This window comes from Hyperolius riggenbachi, chromosome 7, assembly GCF_040937935.1.
Source record: "Hyperolius riggenbachi isolate aHypRig1 chromosome 7, aHypRig1.pri, whole genome shotgun sequence".
Classification (NCBI taxonomy): Eukaryota; Metazoa; Chordata; class Amphibia; order Anura; family Hyperoliidae; genus Hyperolius; species Hyperolius riggenbachi.
This window is the reverse complement of record NC_090652.1, coordinates 172,015,401-172,036,704: the sequence shown is the minus strand read 5'-3', so window position 1 is coordinate 172,036,704 and position 21,304 is coordinate 172,015,401. Positions and strand designations below refer to the sequence as shown.

General features: G+C 43.8%; 1 protein-coding gene across 1 annotated transcript in view; it reads right to left on the bottom strand.

The window, feature by feature from the left end:
- The window catches only part of FOXK1 (forkhead box K1), a 151,237-nt gene that overhangs the window by 84,644 nt on the left and 45,289 nt on the right, over positions 1-21,304 (bottom strand). The window contains exons 2-3 of the mRNA XM_068244904.1: positions 19,717-19,905; positions 571-727 (exon numbers count right to left, since the gene is read on the bottom strand). Coding sequence (XP_068101005.1) covers positions 571-727; positions 19,717-19,905 — 346 coding nt within the window. The remainder of the gene's footprint in view (positions 1-570; positions 728-19,716; positions 19,906-21,304) is intronic.

The window sequence follows — 21,304 nt, the reverse complement described above, 5'->3', positions numbered from 1 at the left end:
AAATTTAGTGAGTCCTTTTGAAATTCTCAATATTTCTACATAAACATGACCTAAATTATGACCAGTTTCTCAAGGTCCTAACACGAGCTACAGGCCAGTTAAAAAAAAATATTAAGCTTGTTCACTACTTAATTAAATATTAAAGACAGTCAGGCCAGGGACCCAATAGGAATCGCAATCGCTAGAGTTTTGTGCTAGCATTTTGTAAGTGATTTCAGAAGCAATTCCTGCGCTCCAATTCTTTACATTAAAGAACACACTCAGAAAATGCTGCATGTCCTGCGTTTGTAATGGGTTCACCACTATCCATCTTCTTTGACCAAGCAATTTTGGACTTGCTGGCGATTGTAGGCGATCCAAAAATGCGGCCAAAAGCACTCTAGTGGGTCCCAGCCATCGTCAAAAGAAGCAGCACTACACATCAGAAAGAGCATTGTTAGTTACTGATCTATTAAATGGATGAATGAGACAAGGAAAGAAATGTTGGCAGCAGCACTGGATTCATTTATTTTTATACCTTTAATATTAAAATATATTTGATTCACAAAGCTGCAAAATGTTTTTACACACCTTGGGACTGTCTCCTACCAGCGTTTCTGCGTGCTGTTCTGTTGCAACCTTAGCTGCACACTCTGCTGCCAGCTTGAGTTCTGAAGCAATATTATGAATGAAGTGCAATCCAGAAGTTCCAGCACCTCTTGGACTGGCAGGACAGGAGTTTGGAACACTATGAAGAGAGAGATCATATTACAGGATTACAAATATCCACTTATTTTCTCATCAGAATTTTGCAACCAACTTTCTCCCCCCCAACTGACACTTAAAAAATGCTTTTACAGACCAGGCTGACCACACTCAGCCTAAAACCATCTTAAAGTGAACTCAAGGTGAAAAACTGATGAGATAAACAATTGTATAATTAAATATATATATATATATATATAGTAGATATCCCATGAATTAATTTTACATTTGAACAACAACAAACAAAGTAGGCAGAGGCTACATTTATAGTGGGATGTTGCGATGTGACATTAAAGTCACAACGCAGCATTACAATGCAATGCAAACAAAAGGTGGTAACGCACATTAACGCAGCGTTACCGTCGCAAACAGTAGGTACAGTAAAGCATACAGGCAATGAAAAATATGCTTTCCTGTACCTAGTAACGTGTGCGTTTAGAGGTAACGCAGTGCTTTACCATAACTCTACACATTACAATGCGACTCTAACGTCGCACTGTGAATGTCTCATAGGCTTATCATTGCAGTGTGGTAAGCTGCGTTATAAGACTTTATAATGCAGCTCCGCAATGTCCCACTGTGAATAAGGCCTGAATGCGTTATTGTCTCTGCTCATTGGAAGTCTATTAAAGAGGAACTGTAACCAAGGATTGAACTTCATCCCAATCAGTAGCCAATATCGTCTTTCCCACAAGAAATCTTTTCCCTTTCTCACACGGATCATCAGGGGACTCTGTATGGCTGATATCGTGGTGAAACTCATCCCATAGTATGATGTCAGCACCTAGGTACTGACATCACACTGTGGGAGCCTTGTTGCATTGTGGGAAAGAGCAGCTTTTTCCAACTGCCAAAAAAACAGTATCTCCTTCCACAGACATCACCTGCCAGCAGTAAATATGTCACCATGTGATATATTTCAGAATGTAAATCAGGGAGAGGAAAGATTTTATAATGGTTAAAGAGGAGCTGTTAGGTATAGGGTCTCAGAGAAAATAAACACATATATCAGTAGCTAAAGATTGGCTGTACTTACATTACATATGCATTTCACTGTCCACGTTTGGATTTCACAGAATTTGTATATAGTATATGCAGAGAATGATGCTCCTGACAGCTCATGGCAGGTTCCATGTTTGTGAAGCCAAATGTGTCGTCATGTCCTGCCTGCTTCTGATCACAGAACAGCTCATACTGAATAACACAGTGTGCAGTGAATATTAATGAGCAATGTGGCTAGGAACAATAGCGGACTCCTGCAGTGTACGCTGCCCCGAGATTTATCTGTGCTGTGGCTGGACTGAGTTTTAGAACTTGCTGAAACTTGATCCCGTCTTCTCCTTAGCAGCCGAGGGGAGGGCCCCAGAATGCTTTGCAGTATGTTATGCGGCTTGCGGCTTGCTTAGGTCTAAGCATTGCTGATAAGCATACACCAAAGGTAAGAGAGATCTTTATCTTCAGTAATGTCTTTTTGGCTTCCTTCTAAACTGTTTAACACAGGAGACTAGAGGTTTAAATTAGCTTCTGCAGCCTGACAGTTACTCTTTAAACAGACTAAATAATTGATAAATAATTATTGTAAAAATTAAGCACTTTTTTTTCATTACGTTATTTTCACTTCAGTTCCTCTTTAAAGGAATACTATCAATTCACATATTTTTTTCAATTGACACAGGAATTGTTTGGGAAGTGCTGCTAAGCACTGGTGTATACATTTTAGTAGCAACTTCTTTGTTTACTGTTATCAAAATACATTCAAACTTTACTGACGCCAAAACTGACGGCTGACTGAGCCATGAGGAGAGGGGAAATTCCCCTCACACTTGATCAGTTAACTGTGTAGCTCTGTGTGTGACAGAGAAGAGAGCTCCCAACAGCTGCAGCTCCTGTGTCCTGTGTTTCTGACTGACGTGTCTGAAGAGAGCAGAGGAAATGTAACTAATTGTCACAGCTTTTTCATACTGTTTTTGCTTTCAGAGTTTGATATGTTTGATATTTGCTTTCTGTAGTCCGATATGCAACTCTGGCTGTGCATTGAAGCAGACACCCCTTCTGCAATTGATTTGTCCCAATATAGCTAAATCCTACCCTCAATAAATTACATATTTAACATGAAAAGTATGAAAATGTTTACACAGCTACTTAGACATTATTTGCACACTGTCATTTTAGAACACTTGGGTATCGATAGTATTCCTTTAAGTGTCCCAGAGTTAAAATACATAAACTATTGACCTTTTTCTATTTCTCCCCTGCCCTTAGATGATGTATTCTCTTTGTGGCTGTAATTTGCTTATCAGTGAGGTTTTCTATATTCCCGACATGGTATGTACAAGACATAAGCTGTGCTGAAAATTGAAGGTCTGAAAATTAATGCTTACCAAAGAAAAAAAAAAAAAGGGATTAAAAACAGCTTGGTTTTTTTTAAGAGGAGCTGTCCGTCATTCTATCTCAGAAAAAAACACATATATAAGTAGATACCGTCTTTCCCCGAATATAAGACACTGTCTTATATTCTTTTTGGGGAGGAAATGTGTGCTAGAGCTTATTTTCGGGGGTGGGAGGGGCTAGACGCTGTGTGTATGGGCAGGTGCGTGGTCTCTTACCGCACCTCCCTTGTGGCTGCGTCCCTCTCCGTTCCTGGTAATTCGTCCGGTGGCGGCGGCATTGTAATTCATCTGTGAGGGCGCCTTGTAACCCTCACGCAGTACGCTAGGCCGGCTCTGCGCTGGCGCTCTCTTCCTGTCACCATGTGCGCCCGGCAGATACGTCCCAGGCGCACATCAATGTGCGCCTGGGACGCATCTGCCGGGCGCACATGATGACAGGAAGAGAGAACCAGCGCAGAGCCGGCCTAGCGTACTGCGTGAGGGTCACAGGGCGCCCTCACAGATGAATTACTTTGCCGCCGCCACCGGAGGAATTACCAGGAACGGAGAGGGACGCAACCACAAGGGAGGTGCGGTAAGAGACCACGCACCTGCCCATACACACAGCGTCTAGCCCCTCCCACCCCCGAAAATAAGCTCTAGCACACATTTCCTCCCCAAAAAGAATATAAGACAGTGTCTTATATTCGGGGAAAGACGGCAGGCAATCTGCCGGGAATTACACCTGTATTTCAGAGAAAAACAATCTAGTGTTACTTTTTTGGTGAGGTTAGGAGGGAATTTGCCATTTCTTTTCCCCTTTTGTCAAGAGTAGTATACGGTATTTAAAAACAGTTAAGATGACTTTTTTCTTGTTTAAGTTATGTTTTCACTGAGCTGCCAGCCACTGACTGAATGCCATGTTGGACTAAAAAGTAATGTACCTTATTGTGAGCTTAAAGAGAACCCGAGGTGGGTTTGAAGAATATTATCTGCATACAGAGGCTGGATCTGCCTATACAGCCCAGCCTCTGTTGCTATCCCAAATCCCCCTAAGCTCCCCCTGCACTCTGCAATCCCTCATAAATCACAGCCGTGCTGCTGACAAACAGCTTGTCAGAGCTGGCTGTGTTTATCTCTATAGTGTCAGTCTGCTGCTCTCCCCGCCTCCTGCAGAACCCCAGTCCCCGCCTGCATCCCTTCCCTCCCTGCTGATTGGAGGGAAGGGACGGGGGCAGGGACCGGAGCTCTGCAGGAGGCGGGGGAGCAGCCGAGACTGACACTACAGATGTAAACACAGCCTCACAGCACGGTTGTGATTTATGTCTGATTGCAGAGTGCAGGGGGACCTTAGTGGGGTTTGGGATAGCAACAGAGGCTGGGCTGTATAGGCAGATCCAGCCTCTGTATGCAGATAACATTCTTTAAACACACCTCGGGTTCTCTTTAAAGAGAACCTGAACTGAAAATAAACAGTCAAAATAACCACAAAGATCATACTTACCTCCTGTGTAGTCTACTACTCAATCTCTTTCTGCTCTCCTGCACCTCATTTGTCCATTGTGATCAATGCATTTCTCTGTCCTCCATTTTAAAAATGGCCATTACCCCATAACAGCTTCCTGGTCAGCACACTGTTAAACTGTAATATGACCCACTTGAGCCATAGGGAAACATGGACATTACCTTGCACATTCAGTTGTAATTGACAGCTGCTGATATATAACTGACAGCAACTGGTATATTTCAGTTCTGACAAAATACTGTCAGAACTGGACGGGATCATTGTAAGAAGCAAATGGTAAGTTTCTGAGGAAGTGACGGTGAGGTTAGTATGTAATATTTATTTACAGCTATGTCGTGTTTATTTTAAATAATTTTTCTCGCTTCAGGTTCCCTTTAAGTATTTGTCTTGAGGGTTCAACACTGTTCTCATGAGTTTTCTTCTTGTAATTGGGAATTGCATTAACTAATCATGTCTCTCTGATCTGTGCCTTTAGGCTGTTCCAGAGTTCTCTTTCTCTTTATCCCTGGGTGTATGAAGGTATTCTATTCTACTTTGTTCTATGCAAATGCAAGGGCAGGGAAATGGGTTCAGTTTCCGGAATGGTAGTTTTAGGACCAAATTAATTAAAAATTAAAAAAAAAAAAAACAGAATAAGGACCAATATTAATGGGTGGAGTGTACCCACAATTAATGCAATGAGGGACTGTGAAGAGAAGTAATCCTGTCTAGGTAATATTTCATAAGGAGAGGGGAGGAGAAAGACATAAAAAGTATAGATCCAGTGTCTCTAGACGTTTATTGGATAGATCTCTGATAAACTTTGCAATGGGAGTTTGTCTATCATCCTGACCTCAATGTCTAATGCTGGACTGCAAGCATTATTGAAGCTTCCCATACACAGGGGTCAGCATGTGTGTGGAATTACAAAGTAAAACATAATTTATGGAATTTAACAAATTCTGAAACTTGGGAAAGTTTTGATTTAATAAACACTGGACAAATAACTGAGTTGCAAGTATCAGGAAGAATATGCTATGTCATTCTTTCATAGCTGTCCAAAAACCACTAGTGTGTTACATAGCTAACCAGAAGAGGTATAAATGTCGGAAGACTTGCCTCCCATAAAGTAACTGGCATTTGTGAGATAAGACTCTTCAGACATATTAATCACTTTACAGCTCATTTAAGAAGCCAAAAGTTAACTAATCCCATTCCATTGACATTGCACATCTCATATTAATGGCTGCAAGAAAATCCATATTTAACCATTTCAGTCCGCGGGGATTTTTCACCTTATGCATCGGAGCAATTTTCACCTCCCATTCATTCGCTAATAACTTTATCATTACTTATCACACTTTATTGATCTAGATCTTGTTTTTTCCGCCACTAATTAGGCTTTCTGTGGATGGTACATTTTGCTAAGAGCCACTTTACCGAAAATGCATTTTAACAGGATTAATAAGAAAAAAATGGAAAAAATTCATTATTTCTCAGTTTTCGGCTATTATAGCTTTAACTACTTCCCGACCGCCGTATAGACAAATGGCGGCCGGGAAGTGGACGCCGCAAGGACCGCCGTATTGACAAAATGCGGCGGTCCTTGTATGGGCATGGGCGGATCGATCGCGTCATCCGTGACGCGATCCTCCGCCGGGATTCGGAAGCCCGGCATTTTGCCTCTGCTCGCCGGCCACTTAGCAGCGCCGGCGAGCGGAGGGATCTCGGGGATCCGCCAATCAGAAAGTATAAGGCACTTTGTTAGGTAAACAGTGCCTTATACATGCTTCCTCCTCGCCTCGTGGTCTCATTGTTGCAGAGACCACTAGCGAGGAGGAAGCATTTAGTAAGTATTCACTGCACAGCGTTTTTTGCCTAACAGCCCCCCTGATCACCCACCCCAGGCCTCATACCCCCCCTGATCACCCCAGCAGACCCCTTCCCAGCACCCTTGCACCCCTATAAACCCCCCCCCCCCACTAACTAGCGACACTGTCCCTTAGTTTAGGTCCCTAACTGCCTCCTAGTCACCCCTGATCCCCCCCCTACCTTTAGATCACCCCCAGACCCCATCCCAGACTACCCCCCTGTATACTGTATACATCTGTATACAGCTACCTTACCCCCTGATCCCCCTCTGATCCCCCTCTGATCACCTGTCTATCACCTGTCCATCACCCCTCAGCACCCCCACCCTTTTAGAGCAGACCCTAACTGCCCCGCAGGGGTAACCGATCACCTGCCCAGGCCCTCGATTGCCCTCATACCCCCCTTCTGATTACATCCCCTGCTCTTTGTTTACATCTGTCCTCCCCAGCAATCACTAACTGATCTTTGATCAGTAACCCCCTGTGTCTGCCTCTCATCAGATCAGGACTCAGTCTGCCCCGTGCAGGCTCCTGATCAACCCCCCACCCCCTCAAATCGCCCTCAGACCCCCCCCCCCTAATCACCGTCCAAGTGCATTGTATTTGACTGTGCTGCGCTTGTATTCGATTGTGCTGCGCTTGTATTTGATTGTGCTGCGCTTGTATTTGATTGTCCCGTGATCTGCTTCGATTGTCCCGTGATTGTTTGATTGCCTGAGACCCCACTTCCCACCACACCCAACCCCACCCTCCCCCCCCCCCACCACACCCAACCCCACCCTCCCCCCCACCACCACCTTCCGAGTGCATCAGATTTGCTTGTGCTGTGATTGGAGTCGATTGTGCTGTAATTGTATTTGATTGTCCCGTGATCGGCTTCGATTGCCCCGTGATTGTTTGATTGCCTGAGACCCCACTTCCCGCCACAACCAATCTCACCCTCCCCCCATCACCTTCCGATTGCATCAGATTTGATTGTGCTGTGATTGGAGTCGATTGTGCTGTAATTGTATTTGATTGTCCCGTGATTGTTTGATTGCCTCTGAGACCCCACTTCCCACCAACCCCAATACCTCTCAAATACTCCCTTTTTGCTAGGTAGGTGCTCTTTTTTTCTGGGTAGTCTCAGAGGAAAACCCCATAAATTTAGCAATCCAAAATGGCAAGAAGGGGGCTTTCCGATGACGAGGTATACAGGTACATGGACCAGTCGGATGAGTTCTTTTGGGAAGAATCATCCGTCGAATCTTCCGGGTCCGAATTTGAACCTGTAGAAAGCAGTGGTTCCCTGACCGAAAGTGATGACGAGGCTATGGTCCCGGCTAGAGCCAGGCGTACCAGACCCCAAGTCGTTAGACCGCAGGTGGCGCAGGATCCGCCTCAAGGGCAGCAGGGTGGTGCTAGCGCTGTTGATAGTTTTCTTGGTGAGGCAGGCACCAGCAGCGCAGCATCTCCTGGACTTGGTACCAGTACTTCTGTAGACCCTGGCGAAGTGGTGAGCGTCAGCATGGAAGTTGAAACTGGTACGGTGGCAAGTGCAGTAGTACCCCCGTCGCAGCCACCAAGAAGAAGACGGGCCCGTGGTACCCATAGACTCCCAGAGGTGCTGGCACAACCAGATTGGCAATCCCCTGATTCCGCCGCACCCGTAGTGCCCCCTTTCACCGCCCAGTCTGGAGTCCAGGTGGCGACAGCTCATCTAGGAACGGCCCTAGAATTTTTGCAGCTGTTCATCACCCAGGTTCTCTTGGACTTAATTGTGGTTGAGACCAACCGTAAAGCCACACAATTCATCACAGAGCACCCGGAGAGCATGTATGCCCAGTCTTTCGGGTGGAAACCAGTCCAAGTTTCCGACATTAAAATCTTTTTGGCCCTTATCCTTCACTTGGGACTAATGAAACAAAATGTATTGCGGTCGTATTGGTCTACGAACTCAGTACATCATGTTCCCTTGTACCCTGCTGCCAAGTCCAGGACACGATTTGAGTCCATCCTGCGCTTCCTGCACTTCAACGACGACGAAACCTGTCATGAAAGGGGAGACCCTGCTTATGACCGGCTCCACAAAATTCGGCCCCTCATAGACCACCTGTCCTCAACATTTGCAGATGCTTATATCCCTGAACAGAACATCTGCGTAGACGAGTCCCTCTTACGCTTTACCGGGCGCCTTGGCATCAAACAGTACATCCCAAGCAAGCGCGCCCGGTATGGGGTGAAACTGTATAAGCTCTGTGAAAGGGCCACAGGCTATACATGTCGTTTTAGGGTCTATGAGGGAAAAGACTCAAAATTGGAGCCGGTCGGATGCCCTGACTACCTGGGGAGCAGTGGAAAGGTTGTGTGGGACTTGGTGTCACCCTTGTTCCAGAAGGGGTACCATCTTTTTGTGGACAATTATTACACAAGTGTGGCCCTCTTTCAGCACTTAAAGTTAGAAGGAATCCGATGCTGTGGCACTGTGCGGCCTAGTCGCCAGGGCTTCCCCCAACGGCTCATTACCACCAGACTTGAACGGGGGCAGAGGGCCGCCTTGCGTACTGAAGACCTGCTCGCGGTGAAATGGAGGGACAAGAGGGACGTTTACTTTCTGTCCACCATTCACACAGACACGACAGTCCAAATTCAACGGGCAACTAAGGTCATTGAAAAACCCCTTGTCGTCCACGAATATAATGTCAACATGGGAGGGGTGGACTTCAATGACCAGAGGTTAGCGCCCTATTTAATGACCCGGAAAACAAGACGCTGGTATAAGAAAGTGTCTTTTTATCTGATTCAATTGGCAGTTTACAACAGCTTTGTTCTCTACAGTAAGGCTGGGAGAACTGGATCTTTCCTCCAATTTCAGGAACAGATCATTCTGGACATCCTGTATCCAGGAGGTGCCTGCCAGCCCTCCCCCCCCCCCCCCCCAGATGCAACTAGCCGACTGCATGGTAGGCAATACGCCCATCAGATTCCGTGTGCCCCAGGTCAACGCATCCGAAGAAAACGTTGTCGTGTCTGCAGCAGGACTGGAAGAAGGAATGACACCAGTTTTTATTGTCCCCGCTGTCCTGACCAGCCTGGCCTATGCGTAGGGCAGTGTTTTGAGAGGTACCACGAGCAGGTACACTATTAGAACCTAGGGAACTCCAGACACAGGAGTAGGCACACACTCAGTGGTCTTTTGCACATTGTCGCAGGGAGAGGAGAGGTAAGCTTGAAAACCAAACGGGTAAGCATAAAAGTGGGAAGAAGGATCGGTTTCCATGCTTGATATTGCTGATCTGTCCTGGGTTGGCGATATAAGACGGCATGTTTGAATTTCCCTTGAGTGTGGACACCCCCGGTTTATATGTGATTTGGGCCTATGATGATGCTTTAATGCCACACAGAGTCATCTCTATTGGCAGGCATATTGCTGTATCCTACAGGCATAATGCTGTATACTAAAGTTCTGAGGCCCAGTCACACAAGTTGGTGGCTCACCCTGAGTGCAGGGTGGCACGGGGTGTCTCTCTCCTGAGGTTATCACTGCCATTGATGTGGAGGAAGATCTGCCATTGATGTGGAGCAAGGTATGTTTGCCGTTCATTTTTCCTTTCAGCCCAGAGTGCATTACCCGTATACCCAATATAAGGAGTATAGCAGAAACTCCTAATACTGGCCATACATGTAATGATTGCAGAGACCCTAAAATGCCAGGACAGACTCCACAAATGACCCCATTTTGGAAAGAGGACACCCTAAAGTATTATGTGAGGTGCACGGTGAGTTCATAAAAGATTTTAGTTTTTGTCACAAGTTAGCAGAATTTTTTTTTTATTTTTATTTTTTAACAAAGTGTCATTTTCCGTTTACTTGTGACAAAAAATAAAATTTTCAATGACCTCACCATTACCCTCATGGAATACCTTGTTGTGTATTCTTTCCAAAATGGGGTCATTTGTGGGGTTTGTTAACTGTCCTGGCAAGTGGATGGGGTGCTAAATTGTGAGCACCCCTGTAAAGCCTAAAGGTACTCATTGGACTCTGGGCCCCTTAGCGCAGTTAGGGTGCAAAAAAGTGCCACACATGTGGTATCGCCGTACTCGGGAGAAGTAGTATAATGTGTTTTGGGGTGTATTTTTACACATACCCATGCTGGGTGGGAGAAATACCTCTGTAAATGACAATCTTGATTTTTTTACACACAATTGTCCATTTACAGAGTTATTTCTCCCACCCAGCATGGGTATGTGTAAAAATACATCCCAAAACACATTGTACTACTTATCCCGAGTACGGCGATACCACGTGTGGCACTTTTTTGCACCCTAACTGCGCTAAAGGGCCCAAAGTCCAATGAGTACCTTTAGGATTTCACAGGTCATTTTGCGGAATTTGATTTCCAGACTACTCCTCACGGTTTAGGGCCCCTAAAAAGCTAGGGCAGTATAGGAACCCCACAAATGACCCCATTTTAGAAAGAAGACACCCCAAGGTATTCCGTTAGGAGTATGGTAAGTTCATAGAAGATTTTATTTTTTTGTCAAAAGTTAGTGGAAAATGACACTTTGTGAAAAAAACAATAAAAATCAATTTTCCGCTAACTTTTGACAAAAAATAAAATCTTCTATGAACTCACCATACTCCTAACGGAATACCTTGGGGTGTCTTCTTTCTAAAATGGGGTCATTTGTGGGGTTCCTATACTGCCCAGGCATTTTAGGGGCCCTAAACCGTGAGGAGTAGTCTGGAAATCAAATTCCGCAAAATGACCTGTGAAATCCTAAAGGTACTCATTGGACTTTGGGCCCTTTAGCGCAGTTAGGGTGCAAAAAAGTGCCACACGTGGTATCGCCGTACTCGGGAGAAGTAGTACAATGTGTTTTGGGGTGTATTTTTACACATACCCATGCTGGGTGGGAGAAATAACTCTGTAAATGGACAATTGTGTGTAAAAAAATCAAAAGATTGTCATTTACAGAGGTATTTCTCCCACCCAGCATGGGTATGTGTAAAAATACACCCCAAAACACATTATACTACTTCTCCTGAGTACGGCAATACCACATGTGTGGCACTTTTTTGCAGCCTAACTGTGGTAAGGGGTCCAAAGTCCAATGAGCACCTTTAGGCTTTACAGGGGTGCTTACAATTTAGCACCCCCCAAAATGTCAGGACAGTAAACACACCCCACAAATGACCCCATTTTGGAAAGTAGACCCTTCAAGGTATTCAGAGAGGGGCATGGTGAGTCCGTGGCAGATTTAATTTTTTTTTTGTCGCAAGTTAGAAGAAATGGAAACTTTTTTTTTTGTGACAAAGTGTCATTTTCCGCTTACTTGTGACAAAAAATAATATCTTCTATGAACTCACTATGCCTCTCAGTGAATACTTTGGGATGTCTTCTTTCCAAAATGGGGTCATTTGGGGGGTATTTATACTATCCTGGAATTCTAGCCCCTCATGAAACATGACAGGGGGTCAGAAAAGTCATAGATGCTTGAAAATGGGAAAATTCACTTTTTGCACCATAGTTTGTAAACGCTATAACTTTTACCCAAACCAATAAATATAGGCTGAATGGGTTTTTTTTTAATCAAAAACATGTTTGTCCACATTTTTCGTGCTGCATGTATACAGAATTTTTACTTTATTTGAAAACTGTCAGCACAGAAAGTTAAAAAAATCATTTTTTTGCCAAAATTCATGTCTTTTTTGATGAATATAATAAAAAGTAAAAATCGCAGGAGCAATCAAATAGCACCAAAAGAAAGCTTTATTAGTGACAATAAAAGGAGCCAAAATTCATTTAGGTGGTAGGTTGTATGAGCGAGCAATAAACCGTGAAAGCTGCAGTGGTCTGAATGGAAAAAAAGTGGCCGGTCCTCAAGGGGTAGAAAGCCCTAGGTCCTCAAGTGGTTAAAATAATCCACGCTATCATAATTAAAACCTATGTATTTTATTTGCCCGTATGTCTCGGTTATTATTCCATTTAAATTTTGTCCCTATCACAATGTATGGCGCCAATATTTTATTTGGAAATAAAGGTGCATTGTTTCCGTTTTGCGTCCATCACTATTTACAAGCTTATAATTTAAAAAATGTTTGTAGTATACCCCCTTCAAATGCATATTTAAAAAGTTTAGACCCTTAGGTAACTATTTAGGGTTTATTTTTTTGTTGTTTTTTTAAATTGCAATATTTTTTTTTCCATTAAAATTTTTATTTGGTTAATATTTTGGTGTGGGACATAAACAGGTCATTTTTAATGTTGTTATCTGTGTAAATTGTAATGTAAAATATGTGTAGCTGTAGTTTTACTATTTGGCCACAAAATGGCCACCTTCATTTTTGTTTACCCTCCTTGCACTTCTCGCTAAGCGGAAGTACAAGGCGGATGCGGAAATCTGTCCGGGCAGACAGAGCTTCACGTCCGGGCGGCGGAAATGGTTAACTGGTGGATATATCAAACTCCTCCATCTTTTCCAGATCTACATGAAAACATTCACTTCTTCGCCATCGAGACAGATTGGACACTACTCTTAATCTGATTAAAGGTGCCCATACATCATAAGCTTATGGACAGATTCGACAAAGACAAATTTGTCTCAAATCGAATCTGATTGGAGATAAATGTGTATCTTTGTCGAAGCTGCCCATATACTGCAGGCTGATTCCCCTCCAATTTCAGCAGATACAATGGAAACAGACTTTGCATCAACTTCGCCAAACTATGCTTTATTCAAAAGTAGAAAAACACTGTATAAACACCAATGTGTAAATTTAAAACCATAAAAATCACTGTCCATGATGGCAATTGCACAGCCGGCTGGGTTCACACTACCAACACACTTCACACATGCCAGTCACACCTAGGGATCCCATTAAATAACTGCTGCAAATGCTATCAGCTAACTGCCACTATGAAGGTAAAGTTCTAACAGAGGCAAACCTCAGTGGTATGTTTCGCACAATAATAGTGCAACACTTCATAATGGAAGTATGGAGCAAGTTCAATGGTGCAGCAATAGTTGCATATTTCATCCAGCATAAGCACAATTAAAGCTGAGATTTTTGTCTCACAACTATGGAGCATTGCCTCACTGAGGCTCTCACTACTCAGCAGTTTGAGTCCATGGCTGTCGATTGTCCTGCTGTAGTTGAAACGCTCTGCCGCATTTCAAACTTGTTCGCCATACAGCTGCATGCTTTCACATAACTCAGCAGTAGCAGTGGGGTCCATTTAGTGTGTATATGGATCAGCTTGAACGTGTGCACACGTGTTCCCGTAATGCATACACATTATCCACACCACCCTTCGTATTACACCTTCCCTCTGGTCAGCCGGCGCTATGCTCCGTTTGTAGGTTTGTGCAGGGCTTGTGGACCGTAGGTGCAGAGAGTGATACGCCTTCACCATGCGTATCGGCCACTTCTGGCCTTAATCATGTGATCAGCAGGCAAGGGTTTGTGGGTCAGTTTTTTTATCTCCAGCAGGTGCGACCATAAGGTTGCATTATGAATTCACCATCTTGTAGGCTGCATACTAAGCATGTTCCACCATCTTGTGTACTGGATACTGACTATGTCATATCAGTGCGACTATATCATCGCATCTCTCCATTGCCATCTTGTGGATATCACTCTCTGCCCACCTCTTCTGAGAAGTCAGTTTATAGTAGAGTTACTTGAATTTTACAGTTTAATTGTTTTGCTTCTCTAGAGACCATTACCGCCAGATCAGGGGCACGTCAATGGGGGCGGCGTGTGCCCCGGCCTATGCCTGCCTGCTGTTATAATTTAAGTAGGCCTCAGTTACTTGGCCTGAGTTTTATGTAAAAGGCTTGTCCGCAGTGTATGCCTTTAAAATAAATAGAGGTTTTGTGATGCAGGCAGAGGCATCTCAGGGTCTGCGTGTAGGATACACGCAGATACTGAGAACATGTTCCTAAAAGAAGGCCATCGGACTACTCTGACCTCAACCACAGGAACAGAAAACATTGGCCATATTTACTAAACATCCACGGTCCTGCATATAGGCCAAATGCCTCATTGATTATTAATCAAGTAGGTGTGTATGATGACACCACAAGTGGGTCCACCAATAGACTAATCTAGGGGGTGGCGAAGATGATGTCATATTTAACTCTTTCCTAGTCGGTATTAAAGGCTGAGGGAGCTATAAGAGGGCACTTCTGCTTCTTCCTTCCGCACTAGCTCGCAAGGCCGACTGGGACCTCTAAGCATGTTCTTCCTTTCTGTAATCTGATATAATGTATGCTGTACATAGGTAGTTTAGTGTAACGTAGTTAGGAAGAAGGTACCTGATAGATTTCAGCAGGGAGTCTCATCACGAGCTTGTAACGCAACATGAAGATTGGCATAGCTAGGATATGATGACTGTATCTATCTGTCTTTCTGTGACTTGAATAAATAACGTAAACATTGAAGAAGCCTGAGAAAGTCTATCTCCTGTTTGCTGTGTGGAGAGTCAAGTGATCTCACAGTCTGTGAGACGATGGTGTCGAAGCAAGGTGATAAGAACAGTTTATAACACCTGCATCTTGGTTTTTGGGAGCGCAGGGAGGTATATGAGCATAATGACTTCAAGGGACACTCCGCCCTCTGGATTCGTTATATCGATGACGTGCTCTTGGTCTGGCGGGGCCCTGAACAGCAATTGGCCTCCTTCCTAGACCAACTCAGTCACAATGACCGTAACATAAGGTTGACGGTCGACATAAATATGGGCAGCACGGTGGCGTAGTGGTTAGCGCTTTGGCCTTGCAGCGCTGGGTCCCTGGTTCGAATCCCAGCCAGGGCGCTATCTGCAAGAAGTTTGTATTTTCTCCCTGTGTCTGTGTGGGTTTCCTGCGGGCACTCTGGTTTCCTCCCACATCCCAAAAACTTACTGATAAGTTAATTGGCTCCCCCCTAAATTGGCCCTAGACTACAATACATACATTACATGATATAGACATATGACAATGGTAGGGATTAGATTGTGAGCTCCTTGTGGGACAGTTAGTGACAAGATAATATATATACTGTACAGTGCTATGTAAGATGCGCTATATAAATACATAATAATAATAATAAATAAGCAAAAAATTACTTTCCTAGACCTGACAATTGAGAAATATGAAAATACCCTGATCACAAGAACCTATCGGAAACCTACAGCAGGCAATACTCTGCTGCATGCAGCAAGCTTCAACCCCCGGTCCCTAGTCAAAGGGATACCGGTAGGACAAATGTTAAGAGCACGACGCAACTGTACACGTGACGTAGACTTCAAGAGAGAATTAGATGCAACTGCTAAAAGATTTTTAGATAGAGGATAAGACTCCAAAATGGTTGAGGTAGCGAGAAACCGAGCAGAGAACACTGCACATGTTGACTTAATGACAAATAAAAAATGAGGGTGACGGTGACACACATGGACCGGTCAGAGTTGTTACAAGGTTTTGTTCACACTGGTCACAACTGAGACCGCCCCTTTTGCCAGCTAAAAGAGCCCCGAATCTCAAGGATATATTAGTAAAATCAGAATATAATCCAACCAAGATTAAAGCTAAGAGTATGTGGTTGGGGTCTCACATACAACCAAGGGGCATGTACTCCTGCGGTAAATGCAAGGTTTTTTGTTTAGTCGATCGTGGCTCGACATTTAGAAATGCGATGCACAGCCGGGAATTCGAAATTAAGAAATTCATTAACTGTGATACTAAATATGTTATATACGTATTGGAATGTCCATGCCACCTGTTGTATGTTGGGAAAATCACTAATGAACTCAAAAAAGTATACAACAGCATATGGCTGTCATTAGAAGAAGGAAAAATATGATAAGTCACCTGTTGGGGTACATTTCCACCTTTTCCACAACGCTAATCCTGAGTTACTGAAATTTAAGGGTATTTATAAAATGGAAACTTCAACAAGGGGAGGCGATTATGATAGAATACTCAGACAGATTGAGACTCGCTGGATCTACCAGCTTGGTATTTTAACCCCTAATGGTCTTAATAGTGAATTTAGCTTTGCCCCCTTTTTATAGATGCCACTTAGCCATCTATAGTTAATAACAGCTATATTATGTGAATTAGCGTGCTATATGAATGCTAATGTCGATAGGGCAGTAAGAAATTGATCAAGCTATGTCCTTTAGGTTGAAATAGGGTATGATTTGATGATCTAAAGAGGCCAGTCTTGCTGTACATGATCTCAGTCAAATTAAGTGACTATGGTCTGTCTGTTCTGTTTAGAAGGGCAGCAATACTATTTAAATGGAGATTGATTGAAGAATATATTAATAATGCAACTGCAGTTAGTAATTAATCCAAACAAGTGGCAAACTAGTAATGCGACTAGATCAGCGCATTCATATCAACTAAACAGAGGCCAAAGTTGGAATACTGAGGATTATAAATCTAACTGCAATCAGTAACCTGTCCACTAGATGGCAACAAATCAATGCGACCTTTTAGGCACATTTGTATGACTGCAAGCGACCTGACTTTAAAGAGGCACTATTAGCAAAAACATGCCCATCAAAGAAAACACATATGTAAGTAGATAAATACTTCCTCTACTTACATAACAGATGTATTGCACTGTCCTCGGTTTCCTTCAATATAATTTTATAGTATAAATAAAGGGTCATCCTTTTCATGGCAGGGGCCATCTTGATTCCTCCGGATATATTCTTCCCCCTCCCCGCACCCCCCTCCTCCCCGCACTTATCCTCAGCACAGCGGGGAGGAAAAGCTGCAGCTGGCAAAGACTCGTCTAACAATAGATCCAAGCGCTGCAGTTCCCCCCTATACTCTCTGCACTACCACCGGCAGCAGTGCAGAGAGTATGGGGGGGAACTGCAGCGCCTGGGAACATTATTCCTGATGTCTGTGCGCTGCCTTTATCCTTCCCCAAAGTTGTGTGCGGGGAAGAAGGATAATGCGGCGGCGGGCGGCAGAAGGGGGGGCGCGGACATCACACTGGAGGAGGGGGGCAGAGGACAGTGAGAGGAGATAGCCTCTGGCCCCCCCTCCGTGCGCTCTTACAGCGGCTACACCGCCGCAGACAAGGGCGGAGCAGGCGGCCAATCGCAGAGCAGAGCGGTGATTGACAGAGGCTTTAGCCAATCAGCCTGCCTGTCATTTCTGTTCTGCGGCCTTGCGTCCTGCAGGCATGGGGAGAGAAAAACCTCTTAGGGAAAAAAGTAAGAAGGATTTTAACTTTTTGCATTGCCTTATTACAATCCTTTTTGTGTATGTAATAGGCTAAAATAGAAAATAGATTTAACATATTATGCCTAACAGTTACTCTTTAACAGATGCACTTAGCGTGATATCCACAAGATGGCAATGGAGAGATGCGACGATATAGTCGCACTGATATGACATATTTAGTATCCAGTACACAAGATGGTGGAACATGCTTAGTATGCAGCCTACAAGATGATGAAATCATAATGCGACCTTATGGTCGCACCTGCTGGAAATATAAAAAAACGGACCCACAACCCTTGCCTGTTGATCACATGATTAAGGCCGGAAGCGGCCGATACGCGTGGTGAAGGCGTATCACTCTCTGCACCTATGGTCCACAAGCCCTGCACAAACCTACAAACGGAGCATATCGCCGGCTGACCAGAGGGAAGGTGTAATACAAGAAGGGTGGTGTGGATAATGTGTATGCATTACGGGAACACGTGTGCACACGTTCAAGCTGATCCATATACACTCTAAAGGGACCCCACTGCTACTGCTGAGTTATGTGAAAGCATGCAGCTGTATGGCGAACAAGTTTGAAATGCGGCAGAGAGTTTCAACTACAGCGGGACGATCGACAGCCATGGACTCAAACTGCTGAGTGGTGCGAGCCTCAGTGAGGCAATACTCCATAGTTGTGAGACAAAAATCTCGGCTTTAATTGTGCTTATGCTGGATGAAATATGCAACTATTGCTGCACCATTGAACTTGCTCCATACTTCCATTATGAAGTGTTGCACTATTATTGTGCGAAACATACCACTGAGGTTTGCCTCTGTTAGAACTTTACCTTCATAGTGGCAGTTAGCTGATAGCATTTGCAGCAGTTATTTAATGGAATCCCTAGGTGTGACTGGCATGTGTGAAGTGTGTTGGTAGTATGAACCCAGCCGGCTGTGCAATTGCCATCATTGAGTGATTTTTATGGTTTTAAATTTACACACTGGTGTGCTCCCTCACACCTGTGGGGTATCGCCTTGCAACCAATACCAGCGAGTTCCACTAATTTTTGGGTTTTTGTTTCCCTCCAATTTCAGCATGACATCTTAAAGAAATTGGCTGAGCCAGCCGCATTCGCCCCGCCACTGCATCCTCTAATGTATAAAATGTGCCCCTCGTGTGTGCATTTACAGTGCTGCCCATAATTATTCATACCCCTGTCAAAGGGTAATTCCATCGACTGACATAGATAACTTTATCTAACCGTTCAAATACTCAGAGTGGTACATTTATGAGCAATTACACCGTACTCTGGGCAGGTGTTACAGGTGTTCAGAAATGATTATGGAGAGGGGAAGGGGGCGGCACGGGAGAGGAGAAGGGGGATAGACTATGCACAGAGGCATGTGAATACACCATGAACATACCCAATAACAATGTTTCCTATGGGTAGATATACAGAGAACAATTTATCTAAAATAATTTCATACATAAACCATACATAAAATTACAATGTTGGCCAAATGTTTTATCAATCAACTACACTGGAGAGATTCACTTGAATATGTGGAAAGAGAGTGGATCCAAGCAATTCATTTAATTTGTACTGATACCATTATTTTCTATAGGATTGTTAATTTAGTTTGATTGTTTGACCACAACAAGGAAAAGCATAAATCAGAGGGGGAAGGGGGGGGGGGGCAAGTGCTCATTTTCTATTGTGCAGCAGTAACACCAAGAACCTATATATTCAATTCAATATGGTATTATGGGTATATAATCAATTCCAAACAGTGTTCCCTATCTAAAAACAATTATGGCAAGGGCATGGAGCAATTTTGCAAGATGCGGTAACATCGTGTGTGATTATGGCCATGTTTAGTACATTGCATTGCTCACTGTAAACTCCAACATGACACAGTAACTCCCTGTATGCTGTTAAGTCACAACTGTGTCAACTGTAATGCATTCAGCTATTAGGCTACCAAAGTTTCCCATTTGCAAAAATCCCCCAAAATAAAGCTATCCAAATTTATACCTAATGGTTCCTGTAGGTGATGGTAAAGGACTGATGAGGCTCCGAACATCTGGCTCCGGGATGTGAATTTTCAGTGGTGAAATTTGACGATAAATAGGAGAGGGTGACAAAGTAGGTGCCTCCTCCTTTTCCTGATAAAGAGCAGTAAATTTTATTTTTATAACTGTGCTTGGGAATCTGAAGGTGCATCTGTGAAAAAAAATAAGAGAGAAGATGTGAGCCTACTGTATACCTGAAGCAATATTTAAGTACAATATTAGGTAGTCCAGAGTCTTCCTGGTTCCTTCTCGAGCTCACAGTTCCATTACTGGGTCCCTCAGAACATATTCGGCAGCACCTTGTCGAATATGCTCTCATGGCCTCTGTACTAGTTATGAGCGAGTTTGGTACGTAAATATCTAGTAGTACAAAGATGTTCATGCAGGGCTTTTTCCTTCATGCATGAGCAGAGTTCCACATGCCCAGTACGGATCCTGGGCAACATTCGTGGGCTCGGGAAGGATATGAGAAATTTCTAGACTATCCAGAAGCTCTCAATTACTTAGGCAAGTATAACAATTTTAACCTCCATCTGATCACATTTGGTTTAAGGAGAATCTTTTTGTAAATGGCCGAATCAGGCTTTCTGACTTTCCTTTGACTACCCTAGTCAACATGCTTCTTCAAGGGAAAAGACAAAGTATTATAGTCAATGTAGCAGGAAAAAAAGTTCTTAGTATGTCAAGATTTCTCAGTGCCTTGTTTGTCATAGGCATCACTGCCCATCACAATGCCCCAAATGTCCTAATGTGCCCGTTAGACTAGCAGCTACTGTGCACACGCAAATGCATTTGTCTGTGCTCCAGCGTTGCATCTTTCCTTACTTATCACTCCGACTCGATGGCTATAGTGACATCACTCTTCACATAATATTCAGTAAGCATAGATAAGATTGGACGGCTCAACACTGTTAAGCGCAGGGCTGTGGAATCGGTACAAGAATCATCCAACTCATATGAAACCTCCTACTCCAGGTACCCAAAATTGCTCCAACTCCTTAGTCTAATTTTTACAAAGGCTATGGATTTGTTTCAAAAACTATCCGACTCCAACTCCACCGACTCCAGGTACCCAAAATGACTCAGACTCCTCGACTCAAACTCCACAGCCCTGGTTAACCGACACAAAAACAATCCCTTTATTAATGAAGCTATGTATGAAACATAAGCTAAAACCATTAAAAGTAAGGCCAGACAGTGATGGAGCACTCCATAACATAACAGCATCCTGCTCTCACGCTGCATACAGGGAATTAAGGCACTATGCTTAGGGCCAGCTGTATCCAGGGTTACAGTATGACATGTAAAGTGTATATATCAGGGCTGTGGAGTCAGGACAAAAATCTTCCGACTCCTCAGTTTATGAAACCACGACTCAGACTCCAACTCCGGGTACCCAAAATGGCTCCGACTCCTTAGTCTAATACTTAACAGGGCTGTGGATTTTGTACAAAAATCATCCGACTCCTGACTCAGACTCCTCAGTTTATGAAATCAACGACTCCAACTCCGACTCCGGGTGCCCCAAATTGTCCCGACTCCGACTCCAC